Source organism: Anolis sagrei, chromosome 3 (assembly GCF_037176765.1).
Source record: "Anolis sagrei isolate rAnoSag1 chromosome 3, rAnoSag1.mat, whole genome shotgun sequence".
Taxonomy (NCBI): Eukaryota; Metazoa; Chordata; class Lepidosauria; order Squamata; family Dactyloidae; genus Anolis; species Anolis sagrei.
The window spans coordinates 4,447,871-4,473,667 of NC_090023.1; the positions used below are offsets into that span (position 1 = coordinate 4,447,871).

The 25,797-nt window shown below is 46.3% G+C and overlaps 1 protein-coding gene across 1 annotated transcript in view; it reads left to right on the top strand.

The window, feature by feature from the left end:
- CLPB (ClpB family mitochondrial disaggregase) overlaps nt 1-25,797 on the top strand; it is a 129,867-nt gene that overhangs the window by 68,286 nt on the left and 35,784 nt on the right. The window contains exons 6-7 of the mRNA XM_067466428.1: nt 1,677-1,774; nt 10,763-10,877. Coding sequence (XP_067322529.1) covers nt 1,677-1,774; nt 10,763-10,877 — 213 coding nt within the window. The remainder of the gene's footprint in view (nt 1-1,676; nt 1,775-10,762; nt 10,878-25,797) is intronic.

A 25,797-nucleotide genomic window follows, 5' to 3' on the forward strand; every position in this document is an offset into this window, starting at 1 on the left:
AGAGGTACTCCTGGTCAGTCGCAAGGCCGAACGGGGTATAGGGTTACAGCCTGTGCTGGACGGGGTCGCACTCCCCTTGAAGGCGCAGGTTCGCAGCTTGGGTGTGACCCTGGACTCATCGCTGAGCCTGGAGCCTCAGGTTTCAGCGGTGACCAGGGGAGCATTTGCACAGCTTAGGCTCGTGCACCAGCTGCGCCCGTATCTTGGGAAGTCTGACTTGGCCACGGTGGTACACGCTTTGGTCACATCCCGCCTCGACTACTGCAACGCTCTCTACGTGGGGCTGCCCTTGAAGACGGTCCGGAAGCTCCAGCTAGTCCAGCGCGCGGCAGCCATGTTGTTAACGGGAGCTGGACGCAGAGAGCATACAACGCCCCTGCTGTCCCAGCTCCACTGGCTGCCGATCTGCTACCGGGCCCAATTTAAGGTGCTGGTGTTATCCTACAAAGCCCTAAACGGTTCCGGCCCAAAATACCTTGCAGACCGCATCTCGGCCTACGAGCCCACGAGGGCCTTGAGATCATCCGGGGAGGCCCTTCTCTCGGTCCCGCCTGCCTCACAGGCACGTCTGGCGGGGACGAGGGAGCGGGCCTTCTCGGTGGTGGCCCCCCGGCTGTGGAACACCCTCCCTGCTGAAGTTAGACAGGCGCCCTCCTTGATGGCCTTTCGTAGGGGCCTGAAAACATGGCTCTTCGAGCAGGCCTTCAACTGAGTGTATTGAATGACAATGGAATGAACTAGGACTACGAATTTTGGCTATGACCCCAGGACCTGACGAAGCGGATTTTTAGTATAAGTATATGTTATGTTGTATTTGTCTGGTTTGTATCGTCACGGCTCACTGTACACTGTCTTCCTTGTTGTTGTTCACCGCCCCGAGTCGCCCTTGGGCTGAGAGGGGCGGTCAATAAATGCAAGAAATAAATAAATAAATAAATAAATAGGGAGGCCATTCCAAAATTGGGGGGGGGGGGCTTGCGGGGGAATGAATTAATAGCATTTTAACACATTTCAGTGGGAAAATTCACTTTGAGAGAAGAGTGTTTTGGGTTAAGAGCTTGGTCATGGAACAAATTAAACTGATTTCAAGGTATCTCTGTACCCAAACTGCAAACGTGGAGGGTTGACTGTAGTAGGTTTAGTATGAAAGGGGTTCGAATGGTGATTAGTACATCTCTGGAGGTGAGGTCTGTGGCGCATTTGGAGGAACGGCAGCTCACGTGAAGGATGAAGAGCAACAGGGAGGTTAGAGTTCGATTACGGGAGAGCAGAGGAGGTTGCTGTACGGAGGGCTGGTTGCTTTCGTCCTCTCCCCACCTCCTTCCCTTATTGGCCTCAATATTAGCAGCCACAGCAGGGAAGTGAGGGCTGTTGACCCGCGAAGTGGGGGGCATTGCTTTTCCAATACCATGCGCCGTTCTTTTCTCCCTTGCACATGACTCCTGTTCCCGGAGCAGCTTTCCCTCATCAAAGCCTATTATCTGCAGTGTCATTTCCCCTTTGTGACCTCTTTGGACGCAGTTTGTGTCGCTGCTGGTAGCGCATTGTCCCTTTCCAGTCCAGGCCTTGCTGGGAGCAAAGGTTAAGCAGGACCCTGTGAGCCGCCCCCCTCCTTGGACCCCCGTCCCACGCGTTGGTTGAGCCTCACCCCTTCCTCTCTCCTTCCTCTCTTTCAGGTGGCAACCCCCTGCAGAGGAACGAAATGGGGCACACGCCCATGGACTACGCCCGGGAGGGAGAGGTCATGAAGCTCCTGAAGGCCTCCGCAACAAAGGTGAGGCTGCCAAAGGAAGGATGGAGGGTCACTCCAAGATGAATCTGCAGGTGCCTCCTCTGCTCATTGTAGCCCCCAAAGAAGGCTGGCCTTTTATTATTGTTGTTGTTGTTATTATTATTTTACTGACACAAAAGCACAGTATGTCACAGCAAACGAGATCTCTATGCTGGATTTCGTATCACAAAATCACAAGTCGAACACTTCCCAAGCGTCTAGGACTGTGTGATGTATTTTCGAATGATGCGCACAGATCCAAGTCAGGTGGCCTTTTGCAGTTAACAGATCGTGGTTTTGTCAATGTTTATTGTTCCCAAATGTTGGCTGAGGTCTTTTGGCACAGCACCCAGTGTGCCAATGACCACTGGGACCACCTGTACTGGTTGATGCCAGAGCCTACGCAGTTCGATTTTGAGGTCTTGATAATGGCTGAGTTTTTCCTGTTGTTTTTCCTCAATGCAACTGTCATCTCTTATGGCAGTGATGGGCAACCTTTTGAGCTTGGTGTGTCAAAATTTGCCAAAAACCTGAGCAAAACTTGGGTGGGGTGTCAACTATGAGAAAAAAACCCCATAATTTTGCAATATTTATAGTTTAAATAAGAAAAATGTATATTCCATGCTGAATTATTGAGTGAACAATGCTCAAATGTGCAGATATTAAATTTGTAGAGCGTTTTACAAATTTAAGGATGGAATTAGATTGGCTCTTATAAGGTGTACTTCTCTGTATGCGGCCGCATGTGGCCACGTGTAATCAAAAATAGCCATGCATGTCAGTGCTGACACGCGTGTCATAGGTTCACCATCATGGTCTTATGACGACATCAATCATACAAACTTTTTTCTTTTCCACAATCATGATGCCTGGTGTATTGTGTTCCAAAACTTTGTCAGTCTGGATTCGAAAGTCCCACAGGATTTTTGCGTTTTCATTTTCCACTACCTTTGCAGGTTTATGATCCCTTTACCAGTTCTCAAAGTGGCTTCCAATGAAAAGTATGACATTATTATTATTATTATTATTATTATTATTATCTCTCCTGAATGAGACACAAAGTGGCTTACAATGAAAAGTATTCCCTTATTATTATTATTATTATTACTATTATTATTATTATGCAGACGGCCAATTCTCTCACACCAGAAGCGACTTGCAGTTTCTCAAGTTGCTCCTGACATGACAAAAATTATTATTATTATTATTATTATTATTATTATTATATCTCCCAAAGGAGACACAAAGTGGCTTCCAATGAAAAGTATGACCTTCTCCTTCTTCTTCTTCTTCTTCTTATTATTATTATTATTATTATTATTATTATTATTATGTATATCTCTCCCAAAGGAGACACAGAGTTGCTTCCAATGAAAAGTATGCTGTTGCTGTTGTTGTTGTTGTTGTTGTTGTTGTTATTGGGTTGTTGCAGGGTTTTTTCAGGGTATATGACCATGGTCTTGAGGCATTCTCCCCTGACGTTTCGCCTGCATCTATGGCAAGCATCGTCAGGAGAGAATGTCTCTAGACCATGGTCATATAGCCCAAAAGAATGTACAACAACCCAGTGATTCCGGCCATGAAAGCCTTCGACAATACATTATTATTATTATTATTATTATTATTATTATTATTAGATATATAACAAGATGACTGCACAGCAAACAAGATCACTATGCTGGCTGTTGTATTGGGTCATACATCAACCACTTTCCAAGTGTCTAGGACTATGTGATGTATCGGCGAATAATGTATACAGATCCCAGTCAGGTGGTCTTTTGCAGCTGACAGGTGGTAATTTTGTCAGTACCGATTGTTTTTAAGTGCAGGCCAAGGTCTTTAGGCACTGCACTGAGTGTGCTGATCACTTTGAATTGTGCTCAGTAGAAGACTGGCAGCCAGCGGAGCTGGTGTAACAGGCGGGTTGTATGCTCCCTGTACCCTGTTCCAGTGAGCAGACTGGCTGCCACTCATTGGACCAGTTGGAGCTTCCGAACCATCTTCAAAGGCAACCCCACGTAGAGCGCGTTGCAGTAGCCTATTCGGAATGTAACCAGAGTGTGGACTACCATGGAAGTTGTTCCAGAAAATCAGGAGGCAGAGGGCTTTTGCAAGTGAAACAAATTTATTTATTTATTATTATTTCAGACACTTCTACCGCACCCTTCTCATCCCGGGGGAGGGGGGGGGGGACTCAGAGCGGCTTACAAAGGCACAATTCGATGCCGGCATCAATACAACAATACAAAACAATACAACAATAAAAACAGTATAGCAGCAATTAAACAGTTAAAAACAATCAAACGTTCTACAACACGTCAATAAACCAGTTTAGCCTTCAGCGTTCGCCCTCTCATAGTCCATAGTTTCAATTCCACATTGTCAGTCCTGTTAATTCTAGTCGTCCATTCTCCTTAGCTGCCAGGTTGCCCGAAGGCCTGGTCCCATAACCATGTTTTTAATTTCCTTCTAAAGGAGAGGAGGGATGTTGCTGATCTGATCTCCCCCGGGAGCGAATTCCACAGGTGAGGGGCCACCACCGAGAAGGCCCTGCTCCTTGTCTCCGCCAGCCTCACTTGTGATAGAGGTGGGGTCGAGAGCAGGGCCTCCCCAGATGATCTCAGATTCCGAGGTGGGACATAGAAGGAAATGCGTTCGGACAGGTATACTGGACCGGAGCCTTATAGGGTTTTGTAGGTCAAAACCAGCACTTTGAATTGTGCTTGGAACTGGATCGGCAGCCAGTGGAGCTGACATAGCAGAGGAGTGGTATGCACTCTGTATGACGCTCCGGTGAGTAATCTGGCTGAATTAGCTGAAGTTTCTGAACAGTCTTCAAAGGCAACCCCACGTAGAGTGAGTTGCAGTAATCTATTCGGGATGTAACGAGAGCGTGGACCACCGTGGCCAGATCTGGCTTCCCAAGATACGGGCGCAACTGGTGCACAAGTTTTAGTTGTGCAAAAGCTCTCCCGGCCACCGCTGAGACCTGGGGTTCCAAGCTCAGCGATGAGTCCAGGATCACTCCCAAGCTGCGAACCTGCGTCTTCAGGGGGAGTGGGCCATAAATTCAACAAACGGTAGAAGAAGAGAAACATGTCCTGGCAGATGATGGGAAAGGCAGTCAAGAACCAACAATTGAAATCCCCATTAGCAACTTATCCATTTGTCAATAGAGCGCAGCAGTACAGCTATTGATGAAGAACGCAACGCTCCATAACAAACTACGTATGATATACATCAAGCATGAAGTCACAATATGATATAGCAGCACGAATACATAAAGCATGGCAAATCCTAATTGTAGGATCGGCTGAGCCTCCGGCAACCCACCAAAGGACAGAGGCATCCGTTTCGTATGTAGATAAAGGAACCATCAGGAGCCAGATCCTTAAATCTCTGCGAGGAGAAAGGAAGGAGAGGGAGAAGGCCTTCGGAAGTTTAATAGGCCTCTGGAGCCCTCCTCCATCGAGAGAAGCAGCCCTTTAGAAATCAAACCATCTCCAGGTTTCTGACGTGAACCCATCAGAGCCTTGTGCATGGATGGTGTTGCCGAAGGAAGCGTGAAACGGAAGGCGCTCTGTGATGGATGCCGCGCTTGGGGCAAGGCAGTGTCGGCGCTGGCAGAGGAGGCGCTGGCAACAGGAGGGCTGCCCATGCCTTCGCTTCTCCTCGTCCCGCTGAGAGTCCTTCTGAATTTATGGCCCATTTTAATCACCGCTGGAGGATGAATTGGTGCCGCTACAAGCAGGATAGATAGGCGCTTCCCGTGGAGTTTATTTACATGCACTGGAGGCGAGAGCAAGGAGGAGAGTTTGCAGGCGGGATTTGGTTTGGGTCTCCTAGAATCGCAGAATCCTAGAGTTGGAAGAGATCTGGTGGGCCATCCAGTCCAACCCCATTTTACCAAGAATCAGGAAAATCACATTCAAAGCACCCCTGACAGATGGCCATCCAGCATCTGCTTAAAAGTCTCCAAAGAAGGAGCCTCCACCACAGGCAGAGAGAGAGTTCCTCTGCTAAATAACTCTCCTTACAGTCAGAAAGTTCTTCCTCATCTTCAGGTGGAATCTCCTTCCTTTCCTGTTGTTTGAAGCCATTGCTCCGCATCCTAGTCTCCAGGGCAGCAGAAAGGAAGCTTGCTCCCTCCTCTCATAGAATCATAGAATCATTACTTACTTACTTAGGCGATCCCTCGTTGGACGAGTAAGATGGTATTCCTTGATGACTATTTTTGTGGGTTTGTAGGTGGCTGTGTAGCCCTATTCTTGACCCGCATCTTCTCCCACAGTGAAAGCATTGGTTTCCAGGTGGAAGGCGGTCCCGGTCAGGGTTGGCTTGACGCGCCTTCCTCCTGGCATGTTTTTCTCTTTCACCCTCCACTCATGCCGCCTCGAATTCTGCAGCACTGCTGGTCACAGCTGACCTCCAGCTGGAGCGGTCAAGGGCCAGGGCTTCCCAGTTCTCAGTGGCTATGCCAGAGATTTTAAGGTTGGCTTTGAGCCCATCTTTAAATCTCTTTTCCTGTCCACCAATACTCCGTTTTCCATTCTTAAGTTCAGAGTAGAGCAACTGCTTTGGGAGACGGTGGTCGGGCATCCGGACAATGAGGCTGGTCCAGTGGAGTTGATGGCGGAAGAGCATTGCTTCAATGCTGGTGGTCTTTCCTTCTTCCAGCACGCTGACGTTTGTCCGCTTGTCTTCCCAAGATATTTGCAGGATTTTCCAGAGGCAGCGCTGATGGAATCGTTCCAGGAGTTGCATGTGACGTCTGTAGACAGTCCACGTTTTGCAGGCATATAGCAGGGTTGGGAGGACAATAGCTCTATAAACAAGCACCTTGGTATCCCTACGGATGTCCTGGTCCTCAAACACTCTCTGCTTCTTTCGGGAAAATGCTGAATCATAGAGTTGGAAGAGACCTCATGGGCCATCCAGTCCTCGAGGACTTTCCCTCATGCTGGACGAATCCCTCCCATAAGAAAGAGCCACGTTCTCAGTGTCTGAAGCCACCAGTCCTTGGCTATAGGACAGTGCTTCTCAACCTTGGGTCTCCAGATGTTTTTGGCCTACAACTCCCAGAAATCCTAGCCAGTTTACCAGCTGTTAGGATTTCTGGGAATTGTAGGCCAAAAACATCTGGGGACCCCAGGTTGAGAACCACTTCTATAGGAGGACAGTGAGCAGGAGCCATGTTGACCAATAGAACGGTGCTCATGAGGACCCACAAGACCATCATCCGTCGTCTTCTCCTTTTAGGCCTTCTGAGCCAGCTTTCTGGCCCTAGAGCTCTTGAGACACACAGGTGGGTTCAGCCCAAGTTCCACCAGTGACCACACAAAAGAGTCCTAGAGTTGGAAGAGATCACAAGGACCATTCAATCCAACCCCCTTCTGCTAGGGAGAAAGACACAATTCAAACCCTCCTGAGATAGACCATCCAGACAACCTCCAGAGAAGGAGGGTCTGTTGGATAGAGCTGTTTCCTCTATCAAACGGCTCTTTTTTCGCACTAGAAGTTCTTCCTAATGTTCCTAAAGTTCTTCCTGGGTGGCCTTTAGAGGTCCCTTCCAATTCTAGGATTCTAAATAATGATCACAAATCCAGTTTGGGTCTTCCAATTGCCATCCAGTGACATCTACAAGTTGTTGGCTTGCTTTGCCAAGGGACAAGTGTCCCTACTTTGGGAGAAAAGGGGGTCCTGGGATTTCCCTTCCAGAATTTCCGATTCTCAAGAAGACCCCAGGAATCGGAGCCTTTCTTTCTGAGACGCAGCAAGTCTTGTGTCTTTTTTCCTGCCGCCTCCTGTCATTCCGATCTCTGATAATAATATATATTTCAGCCAAGCCGGTTTTATGTATTGTTTCCTTTTTTCTAAATGTAAAAAAAAAAAAAAGATTAAAAAGGCAAGCAAAAAAAGAATTGGCCAATATATTTAGAGAGACATAGATGTATTGATGGGTCCGGAGTCGGTTGAGGCGGGTGATTTATGGGGCGCCTGGAGGGAGCGACACCGTTGTGCTCCGGATTCAAGTGCCGCTCCGTTGGGATCGCCTTGGAAGTTATTGCTCCATATTGAAGCATCGGGACTGATGTGAGGGGGGACCGCACTCGAGACAGATAGCAGCGGCTCAAGTTGGTCGGGGAGATATTTATTTCATCTCTATTTCTAACGGGAAAGCGGCCCTGGATGTACTTTGCTGCTGGTTTCAGAGCTGGAGGAAACAGATCACCTTCCTGCTCTTTCCTTCAAGAATGGCAGCGTTGGTTGTTATTTTGGGGAGGAATCATAAGGTGTGTCCACACTGTAGAATGAACCCAGTTTGACACCACTTGACACCATGCCATGGTATAATTATAATTTTACAGATCTTCTGTAAATAAGTTCTGGGGCCTCACCAAACTACAACTCCCACGATTCAAAAGCACTGAGCCATGGCAGTTAAAGTGGTGTCAAACTGCATTCATTCTATAGTGTGGGTCTCCACCCATAGAACCTGAGTGTTTATTTATTTGTCGTGTCAGAGCAACCAGTCCATTATATTACATTTCTAACAGAACAAAGCAAACAAACAGACAAAATACAAAACTTGTGAGTTTGGTAGCTGGTTAAATGTCCTTTGACCAGTATCTGGCCACTTGGAGTGCTTCTGGTGTTGCCGCAAGAAGGTCCTCCCTTGTGCATGTGGCAGGGCTCAGGTTGCATTGCAGCAGGTGGTCAGTGGTTTGCTCCTCTCCGCACTCACATGTTGAGGATTCCACTTTGTAGCCCCATTTCTGAAGGTTGGCTTTGCATCTCGTGGTGCCCGAGCACAGTTTGTTCAGCGCTTTCCAAGTGTGCCCAGGAGGGAGTCTCTCATTTGGTATCAGCCATTGGTTGAGGTGCTGGGTTTGAGCCTGCCACTTTTTGACTCTCGCTTGCTGAGGTGTTCCAGTGAGTGTCTCTGTAGATCTTAGAAAACTATTTCTTGATTTAAGTCATTGACATGCTGGCTGATACCCAAACAAGGGATGAGCTGGAGATGTCTCTGCCTTGGTCCTTTCACTATTGGCTGCTGCTTCCCGGCGGATGTCAGGTGGTGCAATACCGGCTAAGCAGTGTAATTTCTCCAGTGTAATTTTGCCACAGAAGCAACCAGCATGCAAGCAAGCAAGCAAAACAACCTGAGTGCTGAATGAAGGTCTCTTGTGAAGTCCCCCCTCTGGGGTGAGAAGGACGAGATACAAACATGCAAAATAAAATAAATAATAATAATTTATTTATTATTTATTTATTTAAAAGTTTTGTATACCGGCCTTCTCACCTCTCTTGAGGGACTCAGACCGGTTTCCAACCATAATATCACAGACAATCAATAAAACATCATAATAGATATTACAGTAAAACATTAAAACAGCAATTACAATCAATAACTACAATGGTCAGTCGTCACACTAAAATCGTTGCGCATCATCCTCCATCCATATCTCAGGGTGTTGGCTCACTCGTCGAATGCCTGTCTCCATAACCAAGTCTCCACCTGTTTCCTAAATGTCAGGATAGAAGGGGCGGTTCTGATCTCCAGTGGGAGAGAGTTCCAGAGTCGAGGGGCCACCACCGAGAAGGCCCTGTCCCTCGTCCCCAGCAGACGTGCTTGCGAGGCCGGTGGGACCGAGAGCAGGGCCTCTCCAGGCGATCTTAATAATCTTGATGGTTCATAGGGGAGAATACGTTCGGAGAGGTAAACAGGGCCGGAGTCGTTTAGGGCTTTATAGGTTAACACCAGCACTTAACAATAAGTGTATTATTATAGAACTGTTCTCAGTCTTCCAGGTTTGGCCTGACCAAAGCCAAATATTACATCAGTCATTCATTCATTGCATCTATATCCCGCCTTTTGCCCAGAATTGAATGAGACTGTGCTTTCCCTTTCCTGCAACCCAAAGTTGGATCCTACAGGTTGAGAATCCCTTATGTCAAATGCTGGGACCAGAAATGTTTTGGATTTTCACCAAAATCACTGGAGCTGGGTCCATAGGAGACCTGTGAAAATGAAAAACAACATATCAAGAAATTGGTCAAATTAACTGGAAACTGTCATAGACTCACACTGGAGGACCTAGAGAAGTATTCTCTCTAGAAATATTTAGGTCCTCTGGCATGATGGAGGAAGTTGGCCATAGAGGAAGGAGGAACTTGGGCATAGACTCACCCTGGAGGACCTGGAGAGTCCTAAAGGGAGTGTTTTAATAAAATCTGTGAATAATTAAATCCCCCAAAATAAAATATATATATGGAAGGATGTCTGCAGTGACTGACAACTACTGAACTCAAATCAGGTCACAAAGGACCCAAAGTGTCCAATTCTGGGCACCACAATTCAAGAGAGATATTGACAAGCTGGAATGTGTCCAGAGGAGAGCGACTAAAATGATAAAAGGTCTGGAGAACAAGCCCTATGAGGAGTGGCTTAGGGAACTGGGCATGTTTAGTCTGAAGAAGAGAAGGCTGAGAGGAGATATGATAGCCATGTATAAATATGTGAGAGGAAGCCACAGGGAGGAGGAGGGAGCAAGCTTGTTTTCTGCTTCCTTGGAGACTAGGACGCAAGGGAACAATGGCTTCAAACTACAAGAGAGGAGATTCCATCTGAACATGAGGAAGAACTTCCTGACTGTGAGAGCCGTTCAGCAGTGGAACTCTCTGCCCCGGAGTGTGGTGGAGGCTCCTTCTTTGGAGGCTTTTAAACAGCGGCTGGATGGCCATCTGTCAGGGTTGATTTGAATGCAATATTCCTGCTTCTTGGCAGAATGGGGTTGGACTGGATGGCCCATGAGGTCTCTTCCAACTCTTTGATTCTATGATTCTAAGTCATAGACCCACATGCATTGTAGATGTTTGGATTCCGTTTTTGTCATTGTGGCTCCTAACTGTTGGTCTGTCCTTCCTTCCTTCCTTCCTTCCTTCCTTCCTTCCTTCCTTCCTTCCTTCCTTCCTTCCTTCCTTCCCCAGTTCCAGGAGGATCAGCGCAAGAGAGAGATAGAGGAGCGCCGCAGGTTCCCTCTGGAGCAGAGGCTCAGGGAGCATATCATCGGTCAGGAGAGCGCCATCGCCACCGTTGGGGCTGGTGAGTTTGTGGCTCAGGTTTGGTTAACCAGGTGCTTCAGTGTTCCACCTGAGAAGCTAAGTAGCATCAATACCTGTCTCGTGTGCATTTTTGTTATGGCTCTTTCTTTCCTTCTTCTGTTTCCCTCGTGTACCTTTTCTTTCTCTCTCTCTCTCTCTTTCTTTCTTTCTCTCTCTCTCTCTCTCCTTTCTTTCTTTCTTTTCTTTTCCTCATATACCTTCCCCCTCTTCTTTCCTTTCTGTTCTTTTCTTTGTCTTTCCAATTTTCCTTCTTCCCTCACTCCCTCCCTTCATTCCTTCTTTCTTTTCCTCTTATCTCTTCCCTCCTTTCTCTTTCTTTCCTTCTTCTGTTTCCCTCATACTTTCTCTCCCATTCTTTCCTCCTTTCTTTCATTCTTCCCTTTCTTTTCCTCATATACCTTCCCCTTCTTTCCTTTCTTTTCTTTGTCTTCCCCATTTTCTTTCTTCCCTCCCTTCCTTCCTTTGTTCCTTCTTTCTTCCCTTCCTTTCTCTTCCCTTCCCTTCTTTCTCTTTCTTTTCTTTTCTTCCCTTTCCTCATACCTTTTTCCCTTTCCTTTCCCTCTCCCGCTCTCTTTTTCCTCCTTTCTTTCCTTCTTCCCTTTCTTTTCCACATATACCTTCCCCTCTTTTTTCCTCTCTTTTCTTTGTCTTCTCCATTTTCTTTCTTCCCTCCCTCCCTTCGTTCATTCCTTCTTTCTTCCCTTCCTTTCTCTTCCCCACCCTTCTTTCTCTTTCTTTTCTTTCCTTCCCCTCATACCTTTCCCCCCTTCCTTTCCCTCTCTCGGTCCCTTTTCCTCCTTTCTTTCCTTCTTCCCTTTCTCTTCCTCCTATACCTTCCCCCTCTTCTTTCCTTTCTTTTCTTTGTCTTCCCCGTTGTCTTTCTTCCCTCCCCTTCCTTTCTCTTCCCTTCCCTTCTTTCTCTTTCTTTTCTTTCCTCCGCTCCTCTCATGCCTGTTTCCCTTCCTTTCTTTCTCTCGCTCTCTTCACCCTTTCTTTCCTTCTTCCCTTTCTTTTCCTCATATACCTTACCTCTCTTCTTTCCTTTCTCTTCTTTCTTTTCTTTGTCTTCCCTTTTTTTTTTCTTCCATCCCTTCTCGGTGGTACTGCCCCCCCCCCCCCCCCCCCCGCCTGTGGAATACGCTTCCCAGGGAAATTAGATAATCATCATCCCTCCTCAGCTTCAGAAAGAAGGTAAAATCATGGTTGTGGGACCAGGCCTTCGGGCAATCAGGTTAAAGGACAATGGATAATATTTGACTATGGCTTGGTATACTACTAAATGTCCTTTGACCAATAGCTGGCCACTTGAAGTGCGTCTGGTGTTGCCGCAAGAATGTCCTCCCTTGTGCATGTGGCAGGGCTCAGGTTGCATTGTAATAGGTGGTCAGTGGTTTGCTCTTCTCCACACTCGCACTTTGTGGCCCCATTTCTGAAGGTTGGCTCTGCATCTCGTGGTGCCAGAGCGCAGTCTGTTCAGTGCCTTCCAAGTCGCCCAGTCTTCTGTGTGCCCAGGGGGGAGTCTTTCATTTAGTATCAGCCATGGGTTGAGGTTCTGGGTTTGAGCCTGCCACCTTTGGACTCTCACTTGCTGAGGTGTTCCAGCCCCATTTCTGAAGGTTGGCTCTGCATCTCGTGGTGCCAGAGCGCAGTCTGTTCAGCGCCCTCCAAGTCGCCCAGGAGGGAGTCTCTAATTTGGTATCAATCATGGATTGAGGTTTCGAATTTTAGTCTGCCTGCCGCTTTTGGACTCTCGCTTGCTGAGGTGTTCCTGCAAGCCTCCAATAAGTATAATGAGGATAAAGAGTGCAACTTCTCCTTGAAGGACCGCTCTGCTGCTGGCTGGTTTGCAGCCAAAGACCTGCCAAAATAAAGCACTTCTTAAAGTTTTTTACAGCTAGCAATAAGCAATAACAACCGTAAAATAGGGCAATAAAATGGAACTCTTTGTCAGCAAGGTATTCATTCAGACTCAACTGATAGAAGACAAAGCTCAAGTAGATCATAAACACAAGGAAATCAAGAAAAGAGAAGGCTTAGTACCCTAAAAGCATCGGATCCTGTCTCATATTGGAAGCTAAGCAGAGTCAGCACTGGTTAGTATTGAGACGGCCAGTGAATGTCAGTGAATGTCAGCATATTTCAGAAGAAGGAACTGACAAAACCACCTGGGAGGATTATTTGACTGAGAAAACTCTACGAAATGCATGGGGTGGCGATAAATTGTCAAATGGCTCGACGATACTTATAGACACAAGATCAGACCTTGATCCATTTCCCCCCAAAGTCTGTAAGTTGGGACCTGTTGTTGTTGTTGTTATGGTTGTTGTTATGTTTGTTTATACCCCACTTTTTCTGTCCACAAGGAGGCTCAACGCACTTGTCTTAGGTGATCCCTCGTTGTCCAAGTAGGATAGTCTTCCAAGATCAGTGTCCTGTAGGTGACTGTTGGAGCCCAATTCTTGACCTGCATCTTCTCCCACAGTGAGGGCATTGGTTTCCAGGTGGGAGGCAGTCTCAGTCGGGGTTGGCTTGACATGCCTTCCTCTTGGCACGTTTCTTTCTTTCGCCCTCCATTCATGCTTCTTCAAATTCTACAGCACTGCTGGTCACAGCTGACCTCCAGCCGGAGCGCTCAAGGGCCAGGGCTTCCCAGTTCTCAGTGTCTATGCCAGAGTTTTTAAGGTAGGCTTCGAGCCCATCTTTAAATTTCTTTTCCTGTCCACCAACGTTACATTTCCCATTCTTGAGTTCGGAGTAGAGCAACTGCTTTGGGAGACAGTGGTCATGCATCCGGACAACGTGGTCGGTCCAGCGGAGTTGATGGCGGAGGACCATCGCTTCAGTGCTGGTGGTCTTTGTTTCTTCTTCCAGCACACTGACATTTGTCCGCTTGTCTTCCCAAGAAATTTGCAGGATTTTCCGGAGGCAACGCTGATGGAATCATTCCAGAAGTTGCATGTGACGTCTGTAGACAGTCCACGTCTCGCAGGCATAGAGCAGGTTGGGAGGACAATAGCTTTATAAAGCACCTTGGTCTCCCTACAGATGTCCTGGTCCTCAAACACTCTCTGCATCATTCGGAAAAAAGCTGCACTCGCAGAGCTCAATGTTGACTTTTGTGGAGAGGGGGCTGCCAAGGGAGCAGAAATGGTCAACATTTTCTAATGTTCCACCATTAAGCTGTATCTCTGGCATTGGAGAGGGATTGCCTGATGATTGTTGGAAGATCACTTTGGTTTCTCGATGTTCAATGACAAGCCGAGCTTCTTGTATGCTTCTGCAAAGGTGTTTAGAGTGGCTTGTAGGTCTTCTTCAACAGACTTATAGTATAGGAGGAAAGGGTCTTTGGGGACTGTCACTCCCAGAATCCTCCCCATTTGGGATTTGCAGCACAAAAAGAAAACCCTTCCCCAACCCCAAAGGTCTGTCATGTAATTTCATTTGCTGCTAGCTATATTTTAGTGGAAGGAGCTAGCAAAAACTCCTCTGGGTCTTCCTGGCCTGAGAATAGTGTAGGAAATATAGGAAAAGCCTCCATAAGTTTTCAGTAACTTATGGAGTTTCAGTGGCTTGAAGGGATATACATTGCCTTGAAATACTCTTAAAGACACCCAAGTTCCGTCTCATCATCCAAACTAAGCAGGGTCAGCCCAGGTTAGGACTTGGATGGGAGACTACCAATGAATACAAGATGATGTAGGCTGTCTTTCGGAGGGAGAAAGTGGCAAAAATGCCTCTGATAATTCCTTGCCCTAAAATAATTCATGGGGTGACCATAAGTCGATTTGAAGGCACATAGATCCCCTAAAACACCCTAAAAGCACAAAGCCCTGTCTGATCTTGGAAGCTAAGCAGGGTCAGCTGGAGTTAGGACTTGGATGGGAGACCACCAATGAATCTCAGGTGCTGTATTTCAAAGAGAAGAACTGGCAAAGCCCCCTCGGAGGATTCCTTGCCTAAGAAAACCCTGTACAGTTCAACAGGCAGCTTCAAGGCATGTGCAGATAATGAAGATGGGTTTTTACTACTTTGAAGGATTCCTCAGAGTTGAGAGACTTAAAACGTTTGTGCGAGGGAACAATATGGCCACCCCGGAGATGGTGCGAGAGATGGATCTCCTCCGTCTGAAGCTGAAGAGAACCCAGAGAGCCTTGGCTGTGCCGGGAGCAGAGAATAAGCAAACAGCCCAACTTCTCAGTCATTCTCAGGGAGCAGCGCACAATAGAGAAAGGATATTAAAACCCTCCATCTTCCTCCTGTTACTGAAAACGGCCGCTGTGTTTGGGGTGAGACCATTAGGAGCAAAAACGGATGGATGGATTAAAAAGGGCTTTGGGCTTCTTGTTTTCTTCTCAGAGTGGCCAAAGGCCGTGCTGAAAAGTCCCTGGGAGAGAAAGACCGGGGAAACAATCTGAACAGAAGAGGCATTCCGTCCTTTGATTGTGCCGGAGATGGTCCACACGCTTCTCTTGTGCGTTGAACTATTTGCACAAGAACTCTTGAGCAGCACTTCCATTGTTGTGTACTGCTTGGTAGCCTTTTATTTATGCCAACCATCACGTTTTGTTGACAACATTTCTTCAGAAGAGTTTACCATTGCAAAGAAAGTGTGACTTTCCATGGCTAGGTTTGGGATTCGAGTGTGTCTTGCTCAACATCACCTGCTGGTTTTAATGGTCAGAAGAAGACTGTGGACCCTGGCCTCCCAGTAGCCAAATTACCAAATTGGATTCAAAAGAAAACATGAATGTGTTGCATGTTTCTTGCCGCAGGAGGCATTCCAAAAAAGAAATATTCCCTTGTAGACATTAATCTGAATTTTCTGTGAGAATATTGTGTCCAATTCTGGGCACCACAATTCAAGAGAGATATTGACAAGCTGGAATGTGTCCAGAGCAGGGCGACTAAAATGATCAAGGGTCTGGAGAACAAGCCCTATGAGGAGCGGCTTAAGGAGCTGGGCATGTTTAGCCTGAAGAAGAGAAGGCTGAGAGGAGATATGATAGCCATGTATAAATATGTGAGGGGAAGCCACAGGGAGGAGGGAGCAAGCTTGTTTTCTGCTTCCTTGGAGACTAGGACGCGGAACAGTGGCTTCAAACTACAAGAAAGGAGATTCCACCTGAACATGAGGAAAAACTTCCTGACTGTGAGAGCCGTTCAGCAGTGGAACTCTCTGCCCCAGAGTGTGGTGGAGGCTCCTTCTTTGGAAGCTTTTAAACAGAGGCTAGATGGCCATCTGTCAGGGGAGCTTTGAATGCAATATTCCTGCTTCTTGGCAGAATGGGGTTGGACTGGATGGCCCAGGACGTCTCTTCCAACTCTAGGATTCTATGATTCTATGAGAAGCAAGCCAACAGAGGTGGTTCTTCATTTGAATGCTTGTTCTTTCAGAGAGCCAAGGAAAGATCATTTTTTTCTGCTGTTCTTTGAAGGAAACTGGTCTGGATGATGGCTATCTGTTGGGGTACTTTTATTGTACTTTATTACATGGCACAGTGTTGGACTAGATGGCCCTTCAAATTATTTCCAGCTATATGACGAATCCAAGGCTGGAGTTAAAATTGCTGCAAGAAACATTAACAGGGTTGTTGTAGGTTTTTCGGACTATATGGCCATGTTCTAGAAGCATTCTCTCCTGGCGTTTCGCCTTCTTCTATGGCAAGCATCCTCAGAGGTTGTGAGGTGACCTCACAACCTCTGAGGATGCTTGCCGTAGAAGCAGGCGCAACGTCAGGAGAGAATGTTTCTAGAACATAGCCATATAGCCTGAAAACCCTACAAAAACCTAGTGATTCCAGCCATGAAAGCCTTCGACAATACAAGAAACATTAACAACTTTACATATGCAGATGATACCACTTTGATGGCTGATAGTGAGAAGGAGCTGAGGAGCCTTTTAACCAAGGTGAAAGAAAGCGCAAAAGCTGGGTTGCAGTGAAGCATCCAAAAAACCAAGATGATGGCAACCAAACTGATGGATGGCAAATAGAGGGTGAAAACATGGAGGCAGTGACAGACTTTGTATTTCTATGCACTGAGATGAGTGCAGATGCAGACTGCAGCCAGGAAATCAGAAGACGTTTCCTTCTTGGGAGGAGAGCAATGAGTGAAGAGTAGAGACATCACACTGACAACAAAGGTCCACATAGTCAAAGCAATGATATTCCCCATAGTAACATATGGATGAGAAAGCTGGACCATAAGGAAGGCTGAGTGAAGGAAGAGATACGCTTTTGAACTGTGGTGCTGGAGGAAAATGCTGAGAGTGCCTTGGACCTTGAGAAGATCCAACCAGTCCATCCTCCAGGAAAGAAAGCCCGACTGCTGATTGGAGGGAAGGAGATGAGAGGCAAAGATGAAGTCCTTTGGCCACATCTTGAGAAGACAGGAAAGCTTGGAGAAAGGAATGATGCTGGGGGAAAACGGAAGGAAAAAGGAAGAGGGGCCGACCAAGGGCAAGGTGGGTGGATGGCATCCTTGAAGTGACTGGCTTGACCTTGAAGGAGCTGGGGGTGGCCATGGCCAACAGAGAACTCTGGCTTGGGATGGTCCATCAGGTCACCAAGAGTCAAAATTGGTTAAATGGACGAACCCAGAGGGTGATTCTCCCCAAGGCTTCCTCTTCATCCTGGAAAGAAGTGACGAGCGGAGGGTCATCCGCAGGGTTCCGTCCTGGGCCCAGTCCTGCTCAGGATCTTCATTCATGACTTAGATGAAGGGCGAGAAGGCAGGATCATCAAGTTTGCAGACGACACCAAATTGGGAGGGAGAGCCAATACTCCAGAGGACAGGAGCAGGATTCAAAACGATCTTGACAGACTAGAGAGATGATGGGCCAAAACGAACAAAATGAAGTTTAACAGTGACAAATGCAAGATACTCCACTTTGGCAGGAAAAACGAAATGCAAAGATACAGAATGGGGGACGCCTGGCTCGAGAGCAGTACGTGTGAAAAAGATCTTGGAGTCCTCGTGGACAGGAAGTTAAACATGAGCCAGGAATGTGATGTGGCGGCAAAAAAAGCCAATGGGATTTTGGCCTGCATCAATAGGAGCCTAGTGTCTAGATCTAGGGAAGTAATGCTACCCCTCTATTCCACTTTGGTTAGATCACATCTGGAATATTGTGTCCAATTCTGGGCACCACAATTCAAGAGAGATATTGACAAGCTGGAATGTGTCCAGAGGAGGGCGACTAAAATGATCAAGGGTCTGGAGAACAAGCCCTATGAAGAGCGGCTTAAGGAGCTGGGCATGTTTAGCCTGAAGAAGAGAAGGCTGAGAGGGGATATGATGAGAGCCATGTATAAATATGTGAGAGGAAGCCACAGGAAGGAGGGAGCAAGCTTGTTTTCTGCTTCCCTTGAGACCAGGACATTGAACAATGGCTTCAAACTACAAGAGAGGAGATTCCATCTGAACATGAGGAAGAACTTCCTGACTGTGAGAGCCGTTCAGCAGTGGAACTCTCTGCCCCGGAGTGTGGTGGAGGCTCCTTCTTTGGAAGCTTTTAAACAGGGGCTGGATGGCCATCTGTCAGGGGTGATTTGAATGCAATATTCCTGCTTCTTGGCAGAATGGGGTTGGACTGGATGACCCAGGAGGTCTCTTCCAACTCTTTGATTCTAGGATTCTATGATTCTATGAAAGCAACTGAACGAATAAACAACAACAAAATGAAACTGGTTGCTGTATAAATGTCCCAAAAACCTGGGCTTTAATTTCAATATGCAGGGAATTGGCGTTCTGCTCTCCACAGATAAAGTTGAAAGCAAACAGTTTGTCTGGATCCTCAGAAGCAGGACTTGACTTGGTTGAGACTTGGTTCCTCTGTCTTTTCCCACAAAGGGGAATAAAACCAGGAGGAATGAGCATCGATGCACAAATTTGATCAATTTGCATAATTCTTGCTGATAATATTTATCATGTGTTAAGTGCCGAGACATCCTGAGCCGTGCAAAGGTTTTGCCTCCAGGCAGAAATGTTGCAGAAGATGACAGTCGGCACTTTGGAGACAGAAGGCGGTGGAGGGCCTCGCCGATCTCTTTGCTCAGTGAAGCCATTTGTACTGGGGGGAAAAACCATGGAAATGGACAGAAGCCTTTGGTCTTGCCAGCATCCTCTTCTGCTTCAAACACAAACAGTGGAAACGTGCCTCTGTCCATTCCTTCTGATTCTAAGTGCATTAAAGGGCCTCGTATCAAATCTGCAGGTGTGGGACCATAATGGGAGGGAGGGAGAATCCCCCAGAGGACAGGATCAAAAAACTCAAAAAGTACAACAGCACAACAACAGAGAGTAAACAATCAGGCACATCAAATCGCCTCTCAACAAAAGATTCCCCCAGGCACTTCCAAGCCATTAAATGCTAATCATGGTGGTCAGTTGGAACATTCACACCTAGCTCCAGCAGACAAAAGTCCTTTGTCCCACCCTGGTCATTCCACAACCATAGCATTATAGAATCGTAGAGTTGGAAGAGACTTCATGGGTTACCCAGTCCAACGCCATTCTGCCAAGAAGCGGGAACATTGCATTCAAAGCATCCCTGACAGATGGCCATCCAGCCTCTGTTTAAAAGCTTCCAAAGAAGGAGCCTCCACCACACTTCAGGGCAGAGAGTTCCACTGCTGAACGGCTCTCACAGTCAGGAAGTTCTTCCTCATGTTCAGATGGAATCTCCTCTCTTGTAGTTTGAAGCCATTGTTCCACTTCCTAGTCTACAGGGCAGCAAAAAACAAGCTTGCTCCCTCCTCCCTGTGACTTCCCCTCACATATTTATACATAGCTATCATATCTCTTCTCAGTCTTCTCTTCTTCAGGCTAAACGTAGAATCATAGAATCAAAGAGTTGGAAGAGACCTCATGGGCCATCCAGTCCAACCTGCCAAGAAGCAGGAATATTGCATTCAAATCACCCCTGACAGATGGCCATCCCGCCCCTGTTTAAAAGCTTCCAAAGAAGGAGCCTCCACCACACTCCGGGGCAGAGAGTTCCACTGCTGAACGGCTCTCACAGTCAGGAAGTTCTTCCTCATGTTCAGATGGAATTTCCTCTCTTGTAGTTTGAAGCCATTGTTCCACTTCCTAGTCTCCAAGGAAGCAGAAAACAAGCTTGCTCCCTCCTCCCTGTGACTTCCCCTCACATATTTATACTTAGGTATCATATCTCTTCTCAGTCTTCTCTTCTTCAGGCTAAACATGACCAGCTCCTTAAGCCGCTCCTCATAGGGCTTGTTCTCCAGACCCTTGATCATTTGAGTCGCCCTCCTCTGGACACATTCCAGCTTGTCAACATCTGTCTTCAATTGTGATGCCCAGAATTGGACACAATATTCCAGGTGTGGTCTAACCAAAGGGGAATAGAGCATGGGGAGCATGACTTCCCTGGATCTAGACCAGTGGTTCTCAACCTGGGATCCCCAGATGTTTTTGGCCTTCTACTCCCAGAAATCCTAACAGCTGGTAAACTGGCTGGGATTTCTGGGAGTTGTAGGCCAAAACACCTGGAAACCCACAGGTTGAGAACCACTGATCTAGATACTATGCTCCTATGGATGCAGGCCAAAATCCCATTGGCATGTAGATATGAGGAAGGACCTCCTGACGGTTGAGATGCTTAGCAGTGGATTATGTGGCTGCCTTGGAGTCTGGCGGAGCCTCTTTCTCTGGAGGTTCGGATGGTGTCTTCCAGACTTGGAAGGCCCTGGAAGTCTATTCCGACAACCGGGTTTTAAGGTCCTTATTGAATTAGCAAATGATGCAGTGTTCCTCCCAAGGACAGTTTGTACCCATTATGCAGATATGCCATTGAAGACCAAAACTGAGGGAAACATGCAACTTGACCAAGACCTGATAGGAAGCCTGATAGGGCCGGAATTGGGGACCACCACGATGCCAACTTTCCTCCATTGTTTGAAGTGACCCATGGTGGTGGGAGAGGCCTCACAAGCCCATTGGCGTGCCAGCCTGTCGCCTCCCTCGCAGGGACAGTGCTGGCCTTGGGTTCGCAGCCCTAAGGACGCCAACGTTGCCCCTTCGTCCATCCCGATCTGGGGCCAGGGCCGAGAAGCCCCACAGAATGAATTGATTTGATAAATGGACATCTATTTTGCTCACAAATTGGCTGGAACCAATTTTGATCACGTCAAGCCCTGATAACTGCCGGGCTATTGATTTGTGTAAAGTAATACAGTGAATTTATCAGTGCAATAGCGAGCGGAAAGGGCCTCTCTGAGGCTCTCCACCGTGGCACGGCCGTTACAGATGGCAAAATAAAGAGAAGGAGGCTGGGAAGAGGCTCTGAAGCAGGGACCAAGGTGGCACCTTCTCTCTTCACCCGCCTCCCAAAAGCATCTTGGAGCGTCTTCGGTGAGATTTGAGCCTGGGGAGTCCTGTCCGAATCCCCCCCCCCCCCCACAACTTTATTCCTCTACACCAGTGTTTCTCAACCTTCTTAATGCCGCAACCCCTTAATACAGTTCTTCATGTTGTGGTGACCCCCAACCATAACATTCAAAACTGTAATTTTGCTACTGTTATGAATCGTAATATAAATATCTGAGATGCAGGATGTATTTTCATTCCCTGGACCAAATTTGGCATAAATACCAGATACGCCCAAATTTGAATACTGGTGGGGTTGGGTTATTGTTTTTGTCATTTGGGAGTTGTAGTTGCTGGGATTTATAGTTCACCTACCATCAAAGAGCAAAGGGAAATTTCACTTGGGAATTCCACAGCAGAGGGGCCACCATAGAAAAGGCCCTGCCCCTTATCCCCACCAACCATGATTGCGATAATGGTGGGACAACGAGCAGGGTTTCCCCGGATGATCTCAGGGTCCTAGGTGATTCGTAGCGGGATATATGTAAACTGATTGATTTTCTTCCTCTCCACTCCCCTCACTTTCACAACCAGACGTAGAAATGGGACGTATGACAGCAAAGTCCATCCTACCAGTATTTTAACAGGCCAATCTAAGAGGGCGCAGGTGACGTCGTTACCTGCAAAACCTTCCCTTTATTTCCATGACTAGCTGTACCCGTCACACTTTGCCGTGGCCATCCTGTCCTTACGAAATGGTGTCATTTCGTCCAGTGGTTTTTGAGTTATGTTAATCCAACAAACAAATATTACATTTATAGATAGACTAGCTGTACCCGCCACACGCTGTGGCCAACCTTCCCTCCCTCTTTCTCTCCTTCTTTCATTCTCTCCTTCCTTCCCGCCCTCTTTTTCTTTCCTTATCTCTTTCCTTCCTTCCCTCTTTCTCTCTTTCGTTCCCTCTCTCCTTCTTTCCCTCTTTCACTTTTTTATTTCATTATCTCCCTCCTTCTCTCCTTCTTTCCTTCTCTGCCCTTCTTTCTTTCCTTCTTTCCCTCCTTCTTTCCCTCCTTCTTTCCCTCTTTCTCTCCTTCCTTCCTTCTGTACCTTTCTTTCTCTCCTTCCCTTCTTCTTTCCCTCTTTCTCCCTCTCCTTCTCTCCTTCCTTCCTTCTCTACCCTTCTTTCTTTCCTTCTTTATCTCCTTCCCTCCTTCTTTCCCTCATTCTCTCCTTCCTTCCTTCTTTGCCCTTTTTTCTTTCCTTCCTTCTTTCCTTCCCTCTTTCTCTCCTTCCTTCTCTACCTTTCTTTCTTTCCTTCTTTCTCTCCTTCCCTCCTTCTTTCCCTTCTTCTCTCCCTCCTTCTCTCCTTCCTTCCTTCTCCTCCCATCTTTCCTTCCTCCTCTCTGTGTACGTGTTTTGTGTGTGTGTATGCATATATGTGTGTATATATGTGTGTGTTTGTGTATATATATGTGGTTTTGCACATGTGTTGTAATGTATTTTTTTGGGGGGGGGTGCTCTTTAAGTTCCTTCTGCTGTGTTTTTCAGTGTTTTTAGGAGTGACTAGCTGTCCCCTGCCACGCGTTACTGTGGCCCTGTCTGGTGATCTGGAAAATAAAGTAATGAGAAAGTGTTGGCTTCTAATATATGTAATTTATTTATGCTTGTAGGTAAACAGTATTTCTTGTTGTTTCTTTGTCATTGTTGATGTGGTTTACCTACTCTGGAACATGCAACATATCATTGTCTTTTAGGAGTCCCTTTCAAATCTATGATACTGTATCTCTCTCTGTGTGTGATTAATATATATCTATATATCTATATCTATGGCTGGATGGCTCTTTGTCAGGAGGGCTTTGATTATGTTTTACCCCCCTGGTGAAGGGAGTTGGACTGGATGGCCTTAAGGCAGAATTTCTGTTGGTCATGGGCGTTCTCTGTGGGAAGTTTTGCCCAATTCTCTCAGTGTGGTTCAGAATGCTCTTTGATTGTAGGTGAACTATAAATCCCAGTAACTACAACTTCCAAATGTCAGAGTCTATTTCACCCAAACTCCCATCTGTATTCATATTTGGACAGATGGAATATTCGTGCCAAGTTTGGTTCAGATCCATCATTGTTTGAGTCCACAGTGCTCTCTGGATGTAGATGAACTACAACTCCTAAACTCAAGGTCAATGCCTACCAAACGCTGCTAGTATTTTCTGTTGGTCATGGGAGTCCTGTGTACCAAGTTTGGTTCAATTCCATTGTTGGTGGAGTTCAGAATGCTTCTTGATTATAGGTGAACTATAAATCCCAGCAACTACAACTCCCAAATGACAAAATCATAATTTTTTGAGTGATGGTCACTCCTTGTGTTGTGAGACGTTTTGTTGCCAAATTTGGTGTGATTTCGTTCATTGGTCCTTTTGTTTTTAAGGTACTCATTATGCACAGAGCATTTATATAGATATAGATATGCGTATATATGTGGTTTTGCGCACGCATTGTAATGTTGGGTGTTTTTTTTTTTTGCTTTTTGGCTTTTTAAGTCCCTTCCACTGTATTTTCCAATGTTTTATGAGTGATGGTAACTTGTTGACCTGATAGGTGTATTGTGTCCAAATTTGATGTAATTTCGTCCAGTGGTTTTTGAGTTACGTTAATCGCACAAACGAACATTACATTTATAGATAGATAGATAGATAGATAGATAGATAGATAGATAGAGATGAGGGCAGGACATGTTCCATTTCCGAAATCATGCAAGAAGTCAGACTGAACAAGCAACTGGATATGTTTCATGCAAGACGTTCTCCAAAAAAGCATCACCAGATCTTCTTGTTGGCCTCAATTGTGAGAAATTCAGTTTGAAGACCTCTTTGATTGGGATTTTCTGGGTTTTGTGCCATTCTCTTCCTAGTTCTCAGATTGCTTCACGAGAAAAGGGAAGAAACACAAGAGAAAAGTGATGCACAATAAAATCCAATGATGAATTATATTTTTTTAGACAGTGGAGCAAAAAGTACTGAGAAGAGCTTCTCTTACTGGATCTTTGGTTCTTTTGAAACGGTAATAAGAGAAGGAAAGCGAGTGGTGCCTTGAGCAAGGCAGTAAGTCACTTTTAAAACATAATAAACAAGAGCAACAAATTACTTCCAAACCAGCAAAATGAATAATGGAAATGAATTGCTCTTTTTAAAGTGGGTTTCCAACCTCTGAAAACATCCAGAGCTGCAATGCCAGTTATCAAAATCCACCTTTTTTTTTCTCCGCAAGCATTAATGGGGATTCTGCAACATTCATTTTTTGCCATGTAATTTTGTCATGCTTTATGAAATCAATGGTTTTAATAGCTGGAAAGCACTCAGAGATTTCCCAAAAATATTAGTTTAAAACATTTTGAAACAAGGTTCTGTCTAAATGATGCTTTGAAATCTTAAAAGATGGAAGGTACATTGGCTAAAGGGGAAAAGGAAAGGGCCTGAGGCTGTTAGGAATTGTGGGAGTTGAAGTCCAAAACACCTGGAGGGCCCAAGTTGGCCCATGCCTGTTCTAGTTGCTGTTGCGCAACCCCTCATGCCACATCAGTGTGAAACCACAACTCTAGGACACAGAGAGTGCTCACTAATGGTTCCTCTTCATCTTGGAAAGAAGTGACGAGTGGAGTGCCTCAGGGTTCCGTCCTGGGCCCGGTCCTGTTCAACATCTTTATTAATGACTTAGATGAAGGGCTAGAAGGCATGATCATCAAGTTTGCAGACGACACCAAATTGGGAGGGATAGCCAATAGTCCAGAGGACAGGAGCAGGATTCAAAACGATCTTGACAGATTAGAGAGATGGGCCAAAACTAACAAAATGAAGTTCAACAGTGACAAATGCAAGATACTCCACTTTGGCAGAAAAAATGAAATGTAAAGATACAGAATGGGGGACAATGCCTGGCTCGAGAGCAGTACGTGTGAAAAAGATCTTGGAGTCCTCGTGGACAACAAGTTAAACATGAGCCAACAATGTGATGTGGTGGCAAAAAAAGCCAATGGGATTTTGGCCTGCATCAATAGGAGCATAGTGTCTAGATCCAGGGAAGTAATGCTACCCCTCTATTCTGCTTTGGTTAGACCACATCTGGAATATTGTGTCCAATTCTGGGCACCACAATTCAAGAGAGATATTGACAAGCTGGAATGTGTCCAGAGGAGGGCGACTAAAATGATCAAGGGTCTGGAGAACAAGCCCTATGAGGAGCGGCTTGGGGAACTGGGCATTTTTAGCCTGAAGAAGAGAAGGCTGAGAGGAGACATGAGGAGGGCCATGTATAACTATATGAGAGAAAGTCATAGGGAGGATGGAGCGAACTTGTTTTCTGCTGCCCTGGAGACTTGGATGTGGAACAATGGCTTCACACTACAAGAAAGGAGATTCCATCTGAACATGAGGAAGAACTTCCTGACTGTTAGAGCTGTTCAGCAGTGGAACTCCCTGCCCTGGAGTGTGGTAGAAGGCTCCTTCTTTGGAGGCTTTTAAACAGAGGCTGGATGGCCATTTGTCAGGGGTGATCTGAATGCAATATTCCTGCTTCTTGGC